Here is a 17,163-nt window from a genome sequence, read left to right as displayed (position 1 = left end):
AATTTGGCTTCAAGTACCACTGCTTAAAGTACTCTTCCAGGTGTTCAGGTCTGTATTCAAGATTGATTCTAAGTTGGTAAAGGAGGTGGATTGATGTAAGATCGCTAGGTCATTGGCATACATGTACTTGCTTGATCTGGTATGAGGTAGATCATACACGTAGATGTTAAAAAGTATAGGGGATAACACAGAGCCCTGAGGAAGACCGTTGTGAAGGAATCTGGGCCTGCTCTTTTTTCTGCCAATATGGACCTGGATCTTTCTGTTGGAGAGAATAGAATCAAAAAGTTGGAAAGTTTTTTTTACACTTAATAATATTTCCTAGTTTTAGGAGGCCCTTGATCCAGACAGTGTCATAAGCAGATGTTAGGTCAATGAAATTGGCTCCAGATTTAAGTTTCTTCTGGAAGCCTGCTTCAATTTGAGTTGCCAGAACCTGGTCACAGCAACTTCTTCCTGGCCTGAAGCCAGCTTGTTCAGTCGGGAGTGCTCTTTCGATGAGTAGCAAAATTCTTTTAAGGAGAATTCTTTCAAAGAGCTTAAAGGTGGAGCAAAGCAAGGAGATAGGTCACACGTTTTTCACATCATTTGGATCTTTCCCTGGTTTGGGCATGGCAATTATTTTGGCTTCCCACCACAGCCTTGGTAGTTTACCAGTCATGATGATTTCTGAGAAAAGGGTAGCCAGCCATGTTGACCAAGATGTTTTAGGAACTCGGGGAGTATACCATCCACTCCTGCAGCTTTGCCATTCTTGGTTAGTTTTAAGGCTATTTGTAACTTTTCCCGAGATACTGGATGTACGAATTCAGGAAATTTGGGTTCCATCCTCAGGATTTGTCTGGTGGAAGCTTGAATAGCAATTTTCCTGGTAGAGCTGAGATGAATCTTGGAGGTTTTCAATAAATGGTTAGCCATTTGATCAGGAGTTATCTCTGTTGTTTTGTGTGTTGTTGGCTCTGCTCCACCTAATTTTCTCAGAAGTGACCAGCTTCTCTGACTAGATGTGACAAAATTGAGTTCATTGATGGTTGAGATCCATCTTTCCTTTCTGTTTTTATCCAGGGTTGATATGAGCTTCTTAGCAATAGTTGGATCTTCAGATTCCTCATATTTGGCTAGGAGTTCCTCACTTTCTCTACCCCCAATATGGGATATATTGTTTTCTGTAGCCTCTAGGAATAGAGGCTATTGCTGCAGATTTGAGTAGTTTAACAAATCTAGGATAGCAATTAGGAGTGAGTGGAATTGCTCTAATGGTTTGCTGGATTTGTTTCTGAAATACAGTCCAGTTGGACCTGCAGAGATTCCATCTAATGTTTTGTTCTGCTGATGACGGGGATTGATTTTCCTATCTCTATTAATGTAGGACGATGTTGACTATTAGGGAATCTGTTAAGGATGGTTCTGGTTGATGGTAGAGGGTGGTCTTCGGAGTCTTTAGTGACTATGCACAGATCTTGGGTGTAGGTTCTGTTCCATCTGGCTGAGTAAAGAGTGCCATCTTGCTTGGCATCATAATTCAAATACAAGTTATATGTATCCATCCAGTTAGCTAGATTATTACCATCCCGGTTGCTAGAGGAATAGCCCCACATGGTGTGATGGGAATTGAAGTCACCAACATAGATAGATAGCAGGGTGAGGAGGAGGAGGGCGGTCCATCTGATCAGGCCAGGATTGCGATGAAGGTTTATAGACATTGTATATGGTGATATTTTGAACTTTAATACCTATGGAGTATTCTGTATCAGAAACACTTTGGGTTATATCCTTGAGACCAGGCTGGATATAGGTTTAATGTGTACTTTGCAATGCAGAAGTTTCCAGAGGAGTGGGGAGAAAATACAAATAGTATTATTACTACCAAAAGCCTCCATGTACTAGGAGTGATATAGTGTAGGTAGAAGTTAGGATTGGGTGAAAAGCAATTTTCTATAAAAGTCATATTTTAGCAATTTACCTGTATATTACAACAAGATAATGTATATTTGAACAGTCATGTACTGAGAATTCATTATTTGCCTTCCGCTCTGGGAGACCCAAGTTAACCTAGGTTGGCAACTGCATGAACTTCACAAATTACCCAAATCTGTTTTTAACTCTATATACATATAACTATTACCCTGTGTATTTAGTCATTTTTATATTTGAGGAGGGAAACTGGAAGAAAACCAAACAGTCATTGGTATTCAATGCCAAGAGAAAGAAAATGAACAAGTCAAACCATATATCAACTAATTACCACTGTAGCCAAAGTGATGCATGCATCATGAAATTCACAATCGACATATTGGATGTCTTGAATATATTACATTCGCTTGGCTTTCTTTTCCTTCTCATTCGTTCTTGCCTTCTTTTTTCCACACAAATATTGACAGGTTCAATATTGTCAAATTAGATAATCATTATGTATAATTTTGATTAACCTATTCTCCAACGATAAATTGCATAAATTAACTACTGCAATCAATTGATTATGGCAATCACATTTCCTTCCTACCAGTGAAAAAATAAATTTGTCTTCTCTTCTCCACTCTTACTACCCTGTAGGTAGTACAGAGTGCAAGAGTGAAGTCTGAGTCATCCATATGCAGAAAACTCCTGTCTTATATACAGTTCACTTTCATTATAACAACTTGTCATGGGAATACTTTATTATAGTGGATATTTTGTTATAGTGAATTTCTTTAAGCATAGCATTGTACTTGTGGGGCTATGGTTTGGATTTTTCAGTAGTTTGTTATAGCAAGCAAGTTTATAATAGCAGTGAGTCAATTCGTATATGGCCTGAAATAACTTCTCAAAAATTCTGCTGTGAATAGATCATCCTTGTGTCTACAAGAATCAACATCCTTGTGGTAGAAAGAATTGGTAATTCACATATCTTGGACATGTTACCCATATAATCCCATGTCTCTTGCTATAACTTACCTTAATGCTCCTTGCATGTAATTCATTGAGTTTCATTGTGGTTGTTTTTAATCATAATTAAAAGCAATCCATTCTGAATCCACTTTCCTTTTCTTGCCTCCACTAAGAGTAATCTCTTACATATACTCAGTTATACATCTGTTATCCCACATTTCTCTGTCTATCAAGCAGATAGGAAAAACAAGAATAGATTGAGGTGAATGCAATCTGTAGATAACATTCATTTCCCTTAGTCTATCCTTGTGCGGTGCTGCTTTAATCTTAGTTAGGTTCATTTATCAATGCTTCCTTCTGGTGTAAAACATTTCCAAAGGAATTCTAGCAAAATTACAGCGATTCCCAATGTAAAAAGGCAATGCATGTTAGACTTACTGGTGATAAAAATTCATCATTCTGTAAAAGATTGCCATTATTAGAAGCCAGAAGTGGATAATACTATGTTTAGCTCCAATAAAGAGGTTTATCTCTGTCCCTTTCTTTGTTAGGATCACCTCCATTTAAGAATACAGCAAGTAAAACAGTTCTGCAAAGCTAGCTGAACTGTTTTACTTTCTGTATTTTTAAATGAAGGAGATTCTGAGTAAAGGAATGTACATAAGAGATTACTCATAGAAGGAAGTGGATCCAGAATAGATTGTTTTTAATGATTGAAACAACTGATTTTGTGATGCTGGGAGTTCTTTATTATGTGTGTGTGTGTGTGTGTGCCTGTTTTAGGGATAAATTAAATTTCTGTGAGAAAAAAATAACGTATGGAAAACGTATATGCTAACCACTCGGCCAACTTGGTTGGCCGAGTGGTTAGCATATACGTTTTCCAGCCAGAAGGCTGCCAGTTCGAATCCTGCCGTGGGCATGGATGTTTGTGATTTTCTGTGAAAATGCTAGTGGTGATGGGCAATAGATGCCATTGATATAGTTGTAGTTGGTGGATTTGAGTGGTCTCGATGGAGAGCTGTGGAATGGAATAGGTGCCCTCCCTTGATGAGTCCTCGGACTCCCTGGAGGTGCCATGCAATAATAATAATAATAAAACCTTGCCACTTCTGCATTGAACTAACTAATTTGACCGACTTTATAAAAAAGGTTCTTTGCATCCTAGAGGTGCAGAGGTTTTTCCAGTCAGAGGATATTACCGACAGCTATGGAGCCTCAAGGGGCCAACCATGGAACTTGGTCTTCACTCTTTTGTCTACACAATACTTTTACAAGTTTCTTTCATGGAGTATAGTGAATGTGCTGAATTCATTGCCAAAATGCAGTGTAGGATCAGTGAATGAAATTAAGGCATGGTAATGAGTCTTTAGTCAGTGTTGTGATAATAAAAATCATCTAAACTTTAACATTAATTCATGCAAAATATTTGGAGTGTGCATCTTTTTCTATGAAAATTGTGTGTGCACGTGTACACACAAGTACAAACAATTTAGTGCTTAATCTTTCTTTTTGGTGTGTAATCTTTCATAATAAGATTTTTCAGTGTTCTACAAAATAGTTTATTCATTCCTGTATCTTTCCTTGGTTTAACTTCCTTAATATGGGAAATGGAATGATCTCTGACCAGGAATTATGAAATGGAATATGTATATATCTAATGGAATAAATAAGTCATCATGACTTATTTTCCAAGCTTGACAGTTTGGCATTATTCATATAAAATATTTTTGACGATAAACATTGAATTGATTATGTCCAACATTCAGTTTTGCAATATTTTTTTATATTTGCAATTTTTGTTTGATTACAGTAATTGGCTGTTATCAGAAAGTAGAACCAATACTTTGCTTTTACAGTGTTTATGACAGCAAATATTTGCTTAGAGACCATCTTTATGACCTTAATTTTTACAATATTTTCAAAACATTTTTGTTTATAGGACCAACACTTTGTCCTCCTCAACAGTTTCTCTGTGACAACTCAAATTGCATTGATGAAAGCAGAAAATGTGATGGTTATGATGACTGCAATGATGGAACAGATGAATTAAATTGTGGTAAGTCTTAAAAGCTTAAGTATGAATTGACTTCAGATAATTACATGTTAGACGATTAGAGTTAGGTGGTGTGTGTGTGTTTATTAGCACTCTTGAAAGATAAGTACTTTTTGCATATTTTATTTGATAATAATAGGTTAACTTATTTAAATTGTACATGTTTTTGGTCATAAAGTGTTACAAAATAAAGACTTATTGTTACATAGACCATATATTTATAACGTACTTGTTCTTACAAATTGCCTACCGGTTTCGCTAGAGCTTTCTCAAGGCTTGCATAGTACAAAAAAAGGTAAATGCAAAAAAGTTTTAAAAATACAAAGAACCGTTAGTATCTGTTAGGTAGCTAGGGTGACACGTTCGCGTGACATAACTACTCAGCATCATGAACATGCGTTACATGCTTGGATTATATGGTTCTTTGTATTTTTAAACCTTTTTTGCATTTACCTTTTTTTGTACTATGCAAGCCTCGAGAAAGCTAGTCAGTTACTAGCGAAACCGGTAGGCAATTTGTAAGAACACAAGTACGTTATAAATATATGGTCTATGTAACAATAAGTCTTTATTTTGTAGGTTAACTTATTGTAGTTTTTGTTTTAATTGGGTGTGTGATTGAGTTATTTAGTTTATAAGTAAGTCTTGTATTTTTTTTTTTTTTCTCTTTTAAATACGATAGTGTTGGTATGGTGCCAATGCATGCTGGAACAATGGCTGCAAATAACACATTGTCAAGTGATTTTTAATTTGCAGGATTTTTGCAGGAGCAGTGTGTCAGTGAGATGTATTCATTGTAAAAATTAAAGGATATGTGAAAAGAAATTTAAACTGGAGAGAGAACGTACATTAATTGTTTCAAAAGTGAGCGCTAATTAGGTGACAAGAATGGAGTAAATGGTAGTTGAGTGGACAGTATCGACGATAGGATAGAAAGTATCGGAATTAATATCAAACATGCAATGGAAATTATGTAACATCTCCAGGGAGTCGAAAGACTCAAGGGAGGACACCTACTCCACAACTCTCCAACTACAACTAAATGCAACGACATTAGTGCCATCATTGTCTACCACCGCTAGTATTTCCACAGACAATCGCAAACTTTAATGCCCACTGCAGGATTGAATTGTGAGTCTTAAAAGCATATGTATGAATTTGACTTTAGATAATTAGGTGTTAGATATTAGTTAGGTGGCATAAGTTGTGTGGGGTACACTAACCACTCAGCCAACCAGTCTGGCATATGTGGAAATGAACCAATGAATCAAGCAAATGAATCAATACATAGGTTGTACAGTAAGAAATACAGGAGAACGAAATGGACATAAATAAAGAAATAGTATGTTTTTAATGTTATCCTTCACAGGACAAAGTGTGAAACTGAAAAGTTGCAGAAGAGGCAAGAGATTAGCAGAGATGAGAAGAGAAAGAAACAGGTGGTCTGAAGTAATAAAGACAGAGTGAACACACAAGAAAAAAAGTTAAGGAGAAAATTATGTACAGAACATCAGTGATCAGTGAAGTACTTTGTGAAAGTGTAACAAAATCATGTTTCCCTGGTGCAAAAATTCATGATATTAATAACACTGGATACAAATAGGTAAAGCGGAGGAACTAATTGTCTTGATTGGCAAAAATGATCTGCAAGACAAGTATTCTGAGGGAAGATCTAAAAGAATTATTATAAGAAACAAAACAGAAGAGTGAAGAAGGTGAAGATTCTATGTCATGCTATGATAGAGGTGAACTGAGGAAGAGAGAGAGAGCTGGTAACAAATGAATTAATACATAGATTGTGCAGAAGGAATGATGTAGGATCTATGGTCTGTGTTTGATGGAAAGAAGGATTTGTACAATGCTGATGGAACCACATCTAAATGGTTTTGGTGTTAGGTGTCTAGAGAGCTTTGTTTACTGAGCATGCTGAAGTGCAAATTCAGGGAATCTTAAGCAGTTCAGTGAAAGCAGGTGAGTTTGTGTGAGGTGAGTAAGAATGACCAAGTGTGGAATCTAATCTCTCAAGCAAAAATATTGAATAGGGTAATCAATCAATTTAGGAAGTAATGGTGATGGGGGGGGCCTAAAGGAATGCTTAAGTTTTGAAATACTAATGCCAAAAGTAGCAGGAACAAGAGGGAGGAGATTTTTGGCATTTGTTAGCTCAAATTTGTCAAAAGTTATAGGCATTAGTGAGACTTGGCTAATAGCAGATGTAGTTACAGGGATAAATTGTGAAGGGATTAGTATTTTCAAGGAAGACATGATAGATAGAATGAGGGCAGGGGTCCTGATGATAGCAGATGAACTGTAGCTAAAAAAGAATAGGACGTAGGCAGGAGGATGGGTGTTCATTTGAAGCGGTTTCGTGTGAGATCAGGGCCAGTAAGACAAAATATACAGTTGGTTGTCACTATAGGCCAGGTGCCATAGATGATTGGAAGACCATTTGAAGACGATGAATGCAGATCAAATAATTATTGGGGACTTCGACTATAGAGATATAGACTGGAAGGAAGAAAGATCACATGGCAGGAAGGAAATGGAATTTATACATCTATTAAGAGATAATTACTTGGGATAGCATGTGACTGAGGGACTAGTCATGTGGAAGTATTGGACCTGGTCATAGGATTAGAAGAATTATCCATAACCAAGGTGACCACATTGACTCCAATCAGCAAAAGTGACCATGCAGTCTTGACTTTGTGAAATATAAGGAATATGCTGACCTGGTTGGCCGAGTGGTTAGCGTATCTGCTCTCCAGCCAATAGGCTGCGGGGTTGAATCTCATCGTGGGCATGGATGGTTGTGATTGTCTGTGAAAGTACTAGTAGTGGTGGGCAATAGATGGTGTTGGTGTAGGTGCGGTTTGTTGTAGTTGGTGGATTGAGTTGTGGAGACAGTTGTAGAATGGCAGCCCTCCCTCGATGAGTCCTTGGACTCCCTGGAGGTGTCATATAATAATATTCTGTCAAGAAATGGTATGGAACTACAGGGCAAATGACAATGACAACTTCAGGAAGAAACTTAAATCTGTGCAATGTCATAAAACACTGCAAAGGAAGGATGTTAGTAGTGCATAGGAGATGGTTTAAGGGCATCTAGTACAAGCAATATTCCCCTTGTAAATCTAAGGTAAGCAGCATTAATCAGGTAAGCCTGATTAATGCTGCTTACCTTACCTGGATGAGTAATATCATTAAGCATGAGCTGCAGAAGAAAATTCTGTGGAGGGTATATAAGGAGAAAGGTGACCAGCAAACTCATGATTAGTACAACACTCAGACAAAGGTTACCAGCATGGTAAGGCACAGTTGGATTATGAGAAGAATCTAGCTGAGCAGGCCAAAGAAAGTCCCCAAAAGTTCTTTTGTTATGTATCAAGTAAGAGGAAGAATGATTATGGAAGATTAACTCTAATAAATGCTGATGGTAACGAGGTGACAGAAGCAGATAAAATAGTTATTGAGTGGCCACTTTAAAAAGATACATCATCCAAGTGATGTTACTGCTGTAACATACTGATGTAGGAACAGATGGATGAATCTCTATGTAAATACAGCTGTGGAATTATATGGTGCATCAGCTCTGGTTTTGGTAGAATGTACAAGGGGAACTGACAATGTCCCTGTCTAGTCTAAGTATCAGCTCTTGTAAAGTGGTAAGTGTGTGGAGAGAGCAAAATAATTCACTTACAAAGACTGCAGTAGCAAATTGTAGACCAATGAGTATCCTCAGGTGTTGTGTTAAAGTTCTGGAAAAATTAGTTAAAAAAAACTCAAGAATGAGTGTATAAGAATATGATACTGTGAGGGGCATCATGGTTTTGTGAAGGGTTATTATTCCTTAGTAATTTATTAACTTTTTATAATCGAGTAACAGCTGAGTAAAGCCTCCATAGTTCAGTCTGCATAGACGAAGCCCTTTGCTTGGAAATCCCAGGATTTGATTCCTGTCCGTGATGTGAGGAACCTGTATCTGGTCTCTTTTGTCTAAAGTATGAGTTAACTGACCTCATACGAAGGTAGGTTTTTTCACCTGGAAACTTGGATTTTTCGTTTCTCAGAACATGCAAACCGGCCTCATGAACACATGGATTTACAGCCATGAAAACTTATGGCCCAGCCATATGCCTGATTTATCAGCTATATGCCAGTCCCAAGCCTGGATAAAATAAATAGGGAGGTTTGGGGAAAGCAGTGGTGAACTATTCTGTAAAAAGAATATCACCAGAATACTTTGTGGCAAGAAACACTTGCCTACAAAGTCACCAAGGGGTTGGATATGACTGATTGGTTAAAGTCAATCAAAACAGCTGAGTTGGATAAAAGAAATGGCTACATGATGATTCTACTTGATTTTGCAAAGGCATTTGACAGAATACCACATGGAATTCTGTTATACAAATTAGAACAAATGGGAATGGATATGACCCTGGTTATATGGATAAGAGGGTACTTAGACAGATATCAAAAAGTGGTATATGGAGAGACAGAATCAAAGCAAAAACAGGTGACTAGTGATGTGCACTAAGGTTCAGTGCAGGGACCACTACTGTTTTATTTGTACATACATGATATAGGAAATAGCCTGAAAAGAAATATTCATTTGTTTGGTGATGATGCAAAATTAGGTAGAGTAATATTAATCAAGGTGATGTGGAGAGCTTGCAGAATGATTTAAATAGGCTGTGAGTATGGGGAAAAAGATAATGGGTGTCAGGAGGCAAGGTAGAAACCTTTTTTTTAGTAGGTTTTTTAATTTCTTGACTTGCAATTTTGTGAGATCATAATCTAAAGGTTTGTAGGTAGAGCAGTCTAACAGACTGTCTCTAACAAAGACAACCTCCTAACCTTCTCAGTTCTAGGTGTACACTTCAGAATCAAAAAATTAGAATAAAAGAAACTGCGTTGAATGATTTGCAATTCTAATTTATTGCATAGAAAATAATTATTACCAAATATAAATTAGTAATCTAAATCTATGTACTTGGTAGATCCTATAACCATGTAAACAAATTATAATTAAACAAATAAACAAATTAAAATGTGATATAAATTATAAGAAAATTTATTTGAGTACATTCACAAAATTAGAATAATTTTTAATGTGGTTCAAAATATTAGAATAATGCGAAAATAAATGCACAAAAATTAGTCAATGGGAAACAACGTTATAATTGGTACTTTGCATCTCCCTTAGCTTTTATGACCATTCGTAAATGGTTGGGCATATTTACTAGCAGTTCATTCTTTATTTTTTTTTTTTTATCAAACCATGTCCATATGGTCTGTAGACTACAAACAAGTTAATTTTTATCTCTTGGGCCAACTGCTTGTTTCTTCTTAATTCCCCACAAATTCTCAATGGGGTTTAAATCTGGTGGGTTTGCCTGCCAAGGAATTACATTGATTTGCCTTTCTTTGAGCCATCTAGTAGTGGTCTTGGAAGCATGACAAGAAACTGAATCTTGCTGAAAAAGGAAATCACCTTTACATAAATCTTCTGATGCCGGTAACAAAGTTCTCAAGAATTTCTTGGTATACTTTGGAATTGACTCTTTCATACACATACAGCCTACCTTGACCCTCTGTGGTTATACAAGTCCATACCCTGACAGGTTGCAAATTTCACCAAACATTTTATGCATTCTTTATCAAATGCTTCTTGCTTAAGATGCCAAAGATGTATTTCTTGATGACCATGGGATAGACAAAACATACTTTCATTGCTAAAAAAAAAAAAAAAATACCTTTTCCAGTCCTCTTGATCCCACAAAATCTTTGCTTACACCATTGCACTCTAGCTACCTTTGCTCGGAAGTCATAAGTGGCTTCGTCTTAAGCGCACATGATCAAAACCCAATTTGTGTAGTCATCTCAATGTTGTAGATTTAGACACATTCACACTTAGTTCTTTCCATCTCCTATGAAATTACCTTACACTTCGGAAGCGGTTTTTCTTCAATCTCCTCTCATCTCTTGATGTAGTTATTAACTTTCAACCACTATTGCAGCGATTATTTTGAAAACTCTGGTTATTAGAATACTGGCTCAGTACTCTACTCATGCTTGCTTGAGAATGTTTCAATTCCTTAGCTATAAACTATTAAGTTTGGTCTTCTTTGTATAGAGACACCATATGAAACTTCTTAGCTTCCAATATGTCATTTGTTCAACCCATGTTTAGCAAATGATTAACTGAAATTCATGCACAAATGATTCCTCACACATGAGTAAGTCATGCAGCTACTGAAATATATGCTATTTCTATGCTCTCCCCAAATCCAATCAGAAAAATTTGGAATATTCTAATATTTTGAACCAGCTCAAAAATTATTCTAATTTTGTGAATGTTTTCAAATAAGTTTTCTTATACAAAGTACGTTTGATTTAGATGATGCTAATTCATATTTGGTAATAATTATTTTATATGCAATAAATTAGAATTTCAAATCATTCAACATCTTTTCTTTGATTTTTCTACTTTTTTTGATTTGGAGGTGTTCTTTATTCCTGCAAGTTGGTGTACAGTGGACAGACAGGAAGATCAGCTACCATCTGAATGGAAGAACATAAAAAAAATACATGTGCAGTCTTGACAATATGGCCTTGCATATACCATGCTTTGGTTATAGTTCAACGAGTCAATTGGGAAAAAGACCATCATGTTCATCAGTAAATTTAGAAGAGACTGTTTTTAGAATCTTCTGTTGCTCTTAAAAATCATCCTAATTTAAATAAATTGATTGCATGAAACTTCCCAAAATATGGGAAACACTAATACTTAGAGATCCCAGTTTACATCTCAGGCTGCTGACAGCCCTTCCATAGAGAGTGGCCTCACCTAGTTAGGACACTAGTCTCATCCATGTTTCAGTTATTTTATTGCTGCCTTTGTGTGTGCATATGTTAAGTCTCATTTTGTACTTCCTAACAATGCCTCTGTAACTGAGATGAAATATTGGAAGCATTAAATACTATTTCTGATTGTTTCCTAGTGCTATTTCACTCCATGAAACTTATGAGTCTTTTCTTGCACTTCTTTCTGTTTGCAGCAGAACTACATGCCAGACATTTCTGCATTCACTCCAACTTATGCTTCAACCTGTGTATCACTCTGCATAACTGTGCATTTTCCTCACTATGGCCAATTCATTCTTTACATCCATCATACTGCTATTCTTTTGATCCTCACTTTTACTCTCTCTTTTTCTCTCAATCACTTAATTTTTAATCTGTCTTTCAATTCTGGCTTCCATTACACCATTGTATACACTTTCATGCGAATTCTCTGTTCAGTCCATCACATCAATTTCTCAACATGACTTTCATTCTGACACTTGCATGGAATGGAAAGATAGCGTTTTCTTGTGAGGATAAAAAGGAAAAGTGGGGGGAATAGAAAAAAAGAAATGCTGCTTGAGAACTGACAAAGAAATACTAACAGCATTACTGTGATGGATTCTGAAGGTAAAAGGTTGAATAAGGTGGGTGTCAAACGAATGATATAGTTAAGCATGAAATCTGGAAGAAGGCACTTTAATGATAATATTGATCTCCACGAAGAGTATAAAGAGCAAGCCAGAAGAGCCACTCAGTTGGAAAGGAGAGCAAAAGTGCAGTATGAGGAGAAATTAGCAAATCGGGCCAAGAAAAACTACTCTGCAGTTTTTTGATATGTGACAAGTAGAAAGAAGAATGATTATGGCAAAATTATACTAATGGATGAAAGTGGTAGATTGGTAACTGCTCTAGAGGATACATATCAATGAGCTGTTCACAATGAAGATGAAACATCCTCATTGTGAAATCAAAAACTCAAGTGTAGAGAATGAAATGAGAGAAGACTTAATGGTGAATAAGCAAGAGGCATATGAAAAGTTAAATAAGCTAGATGTCTTAAGGGAATGTTCCAGAGAGTTAGCAGCCTTGGCCTATCTGTTTAACAAGCATCTTGCAATTTCACAATCCCAAAGGAGTGGAAGGAAGATAAAAGTGTTCTACTTCACAAAGGTGGTGATAAGGCTACAAGTTAGAGGCTAGTCTGTATATCTGAAGTTAAGGTAATAGAGAGCTTGGGGAGAGTAGGATACAGAAGTGGGTTGATAATTTGTGCTTGTCAGCATGGATTAAAGAGATCGTGTTTTACTTGGTTATGCACTAAGGTGATGAATCTATTGGAAAAGGTAGACGCATACAGTGTTATACTTAGATTTTGTGAAGGCTTTTGATATAGATTGCCACACTGGAAGTTAGTAACCTAACTTGAGCAGATGGGATTTTGATAGATTAGTGAGTTGGATAATCAGTGCTCTCAGGTATCAATAAGTTGTTTGGGGGGTGCAGTATCTGCGAAGAGGCAAGTCACCAGTAGTGAGTCTGTTTTGGGATTGTTATTTAATTTGTTTATATTTGGATAGCTTTACCTGGTGATATATAACTGTTTGTAGATGATGCAAAACTGGGGAGAATGATTAGAAATCAAGCAGATCACGCAGCCTTACAAGAAGACTTAGATTGTGTTGGTGAGCAACAGTGTGGAACTGTCAGTTCAATGATGCAAAGTACAAGGTTAATCTTTAAAGGTACGTGTGGCATGACTAAATAATAAATTACACGGTAACCACAGCAATTAACTTTAATGAAGTGACAGCACAGGTATTTTGGACTGAAAATAACAGTACATTATCAGTGTGTAGAAACAAGCAAATCAAAGGAATGGGAATACAAAGTACATACAGCAACAGTTTTTAATTGGTAAACCACCGACTACTATATGTACTTTGTATTCCCATTCCTTTGATTTGCTTGTTTCTACACACTGATAATGTACTGTTATTTTCAGTCTGAAATACCTGTGCTGTCACTTCATTAAAGTTAATTGCTGTGGTTACCGTGTAATTTATTATTTAGTCATGCCACAGGTACCTTTTAAAGATTAACCTTATACTTTGCATCATTGAACTGACAGTTCCACACTGTTGCTCACCAACACAATCTAAGTTTTCTCGTAAGGCTGCTAGATCTGCTTGATTCCTCACAAATCCCTCAGATTCAGATTTGGCCGATGTAAAAGGGCTTTGCGACGTTCTTTGAAAAGGTGTTCATATTTAAACCTACATCTATGGAGAAGATAAGCTTTATCCCACTGGATATTGCATTTAGTGTCAATACTATGTTGTACCAGACTTTTGAGGTTTCATGTATTCGATATAATACTGATGTTCATTAATTATTTTTCCACAGAATGGCTTGTTTTTCCAAAGTATTAGATTATGTTAGATTACATTCACATGGTATCAAACACCAGCTAATGATAGCGGTATCAGTTTATCTTTTGTAGATGGCAACAGATGAGAAATTTTGTTAATTGGAAAATGTGTGGGAATGAGATGATACTACTTCAGAATTCTACCAGTCGGTTCCAAGATGCCAGAAATATAAGAGATTGGAACCTTGTGGTCTATGAAGAATCCTGAGGTGTTGGAACATAGGAGTCAATAATCTGCTGGATTTTATTAGGGGTTATAACCATTAAATTCCATTAATGTTTTGATAGTGAGAAGTTCTTGTTGTAAGCTTGAGGGAGAGGAGCACACCTTATGTGCTCTATTAATTAAACTTGATAACACTAATTTTTTGAGAGATGTGATGAGCAGGCTTTGATGAATGTATCTGCCAGTAAAGGTAGGTTTTCGATAAACACTGGTTGATAATTTATCAGAGACTGTGCATGTAAGATGAATGTCCAAGAATGGTAAACTACCAGCCTCTTCTTTTTCCAATGTGAACTGAATGCGTGGGGGAAGGCTATTCATCTGTTGTAGGAAAGTAGTAAGTTCATTTTCAGAACGAGACCAAATATCAAAGACATCATCAACATAATGAAACCAATGAGAGGATTAGTGATGAATGGATGAGAACAAGGTATCTTCCAGATGGTTCAAGAAATAGTTTCCAGAGGTGGAGACAGGGCTATCCATGGCAGTACCTTCAACTTGTCTGTAGATCTAGTTTTTCCAGCTGAAATATCCTGTCATATTTTTAGGGAAAGACAATGTATACAGTTATCCCTTGACTTATGTCTGTTCAAGTTATGTCCTTTCAAAGATGAGTCTGTGATCCTATAAGGGAATAAATAACATTTTCTGCTAGTCTTTCGAACAAGACACAAGCGAGCATAAGGTAAAGCATGCACAGTGGCAACAGCGCTTTCAGGGGCAACCTCCCTCAACAGTCGGCATGTGTCTTCAACAGTTCCTCTGTTGATTTGGTGTTTGAGAAATGGGTTATTTGTGTATTTATCGTTAAATATTTTGCAATGTTTTGTATAACATGGCCCCCTACATGCACAATCAAAACCTAGTGAAGAGTCGCAGAAAAAGAGGCGATCAATTGATCTTAAAACGAAGTTGTAAGTTATAAAGCAACATGAAGCTGGTAAGCCTGTCAGTGTGATCGCACATGATTTCGGATGGTCTCATTGTACAGTGACGACCATTTTGAAAAATAAGGATAAAATCGCAGAGTCTGTGAAAGGATCTGATTCCATTAAATCGACGATAGTGATGAAGCAACAACAAGGTCCTATCGGTAATATGGAAAAGCTACTTGCATCATGGATAGAGGACCTGAACCTAAAGCGCATACCCCTTAGCACTGTGACCATAACCGCTAAGGCACTGTCTCTTCAACATGTTGAAGGAGAAAGCAGAACCTGATTATGTCTGCGAATTCAACTCTTTTTTCCGGTTGGTTCATGAGATTCAAGCAGCATTTTGTGCTGCACACTGTGAAAACTTATGGGAAGAATCTGCGTGTGCTAAGAAGGCTGCCAAGGAGTTTATGGAAAAATTGCATAAAATTATTACGAAGGAAAATTATTTGCCACAGCAAATACTTAATATCTATGAGACGTCCTTATTTCAGGAAAAAATGACCGATCAGACATTCATCCACAAAAAGCTAAAATCTATGCCTAGTTTCAAAGCCCTTAATGCCTGTGTCATGATTCTGTTATGGGTGTGGCTGGATATAAACTGAAACCATTTGTGATATGGCACACAGAGGAGAATCCATGAATCTTCAAAAACATTAGGAAGCATACTCCCAGTTCATTATTGAAGCAATAAGAAGTCGAGGATGACTAAAAAATTGTTTCAAGATGCCTTAATCAACTGTTATGCGTATGAAATAAAAAGCTATTGTGTGAAAGAAAATGTAGAATTTAAAATTTTATTGATTCTATATAATGCTCCAGGTCATCTGTCTTGTACGTCTTATAGTGGTGATCTTCACCAAGTTCAAGGTCATGTTTCTCCCTTCAAACACTGCTTCATTGATCAAACCGATGGATCAGGGAGTTGTAGTGTTTAAGGCTTATTATCTATGGAGAACCTTTTCACAAGCCATTTCTGCTACTGAAGGAAATGACCAGACTTCTGCAATTCTGGAAAACATTCAATATTTATCATGCTATTAAAAATATTGCTGTGGCTTGGGATGAAGTGACCTCTCAATGTATGAGTGGCATATGGAAAAACACATTAAAAAGGTTTGTGCATGATTTTGGAAGTTTGTAATAATGGGCCTAGCAAACAATCTGAATCTCAAAGTGAATGATGATGATGACATAATTCAACTCAGAGTTCCCCTGAAGAGTCGAAAAATTGGTCAAACTGGAGGAACAACTGTTGCAGAAAAAGAAAAACGAGAAAGGAAAGAGGTAGTTAAACAATTTGCAGTGAAGGATCTTTTAGAAATGTTCTTTGCAGTTAGCAATGTTCTCAAAATGGCTGAAGACACCCCAATGTTGAACGCTATTTAATAACAGAAACGAAAGTACATCATGTGAATGCTTACTATGAACAAGTTTATGATGAAAAGAAGAGGAGGAAAAGCAAAGCACATTGGACATTTTTATCAAAAAAAAAAAAAAGGTTATGCCAGAAGGGCCACAGCTTGACCGTTCGCACAGGGAAGGTAATGAAGATGTATGTGACTGCGGAGAAAAGTTTGGGTGGTTATTCTCCTGTTTTATAGTGGCAGTAACACACAGTACAGATTTATAATAAGGTTTAAAAATTAAAATGACAGTATACTTATTACGGTTAAGTCCCTAACCCCTATAACTCTGCTGATTTAATGTATCGACTTGTGTCTGATTCGATGTGTCATGCTGGATGGAACGGAACCCGGACATAAGCCGAGGGATGACTGTAGTATAATATTAA

At 36.6% G+C, this 17,163-nt stretch overlaps 1 protein-coding gene across 6 annotated transcripts in view; it reads left to right on the top strand.

Annotated features, from left to right (window-relative positions):
• The window catches only part of LOC150109418 (basement membrane-specific heparan sulfate proteoglycan core protein-like), a 1,783,738-nt gene that overhangs the window by 270,044 nt on the left and 1,496,531 nt on the right, over nt 1–17,163 (top strand). For all 6 annotated transcript variants that reach the window (XM_090413063.1, XM_090413041.1, XM_090413033.1 and 3 more), the window contains one exon: nt 4,811–4,927. In XM_090413063.1, coding sequence (XP_090269189.1) covers nt 4,811–4,927 — 117 coding nt within the window. The remainder of the gene's footprint in view (nt 1–4,810; nt 4,928–17,163) is intronic.

The sequence above is a fragment of the Typopeltis vanoorti genome, chromosome 2 (genome assembly GCF_054136105.1).
Source record: "Typopeltis vanoorti isolate ZY-2024b chromosome 2, IOZ_Tvanoo_1.0, whole genome shotgun sequence".
In the NCBI taxonomy this organism is placed as follows: domain Eukaryota; kingdom Metazoa; phylum Arthropoda; class Arachnida; order Uropygi; family Thelyphonidae; genus Typopeltis; species Typopeltis vanoorti.
This window is presented reverse-complemented; position numbering and strand designations above follow the sequence as displayed.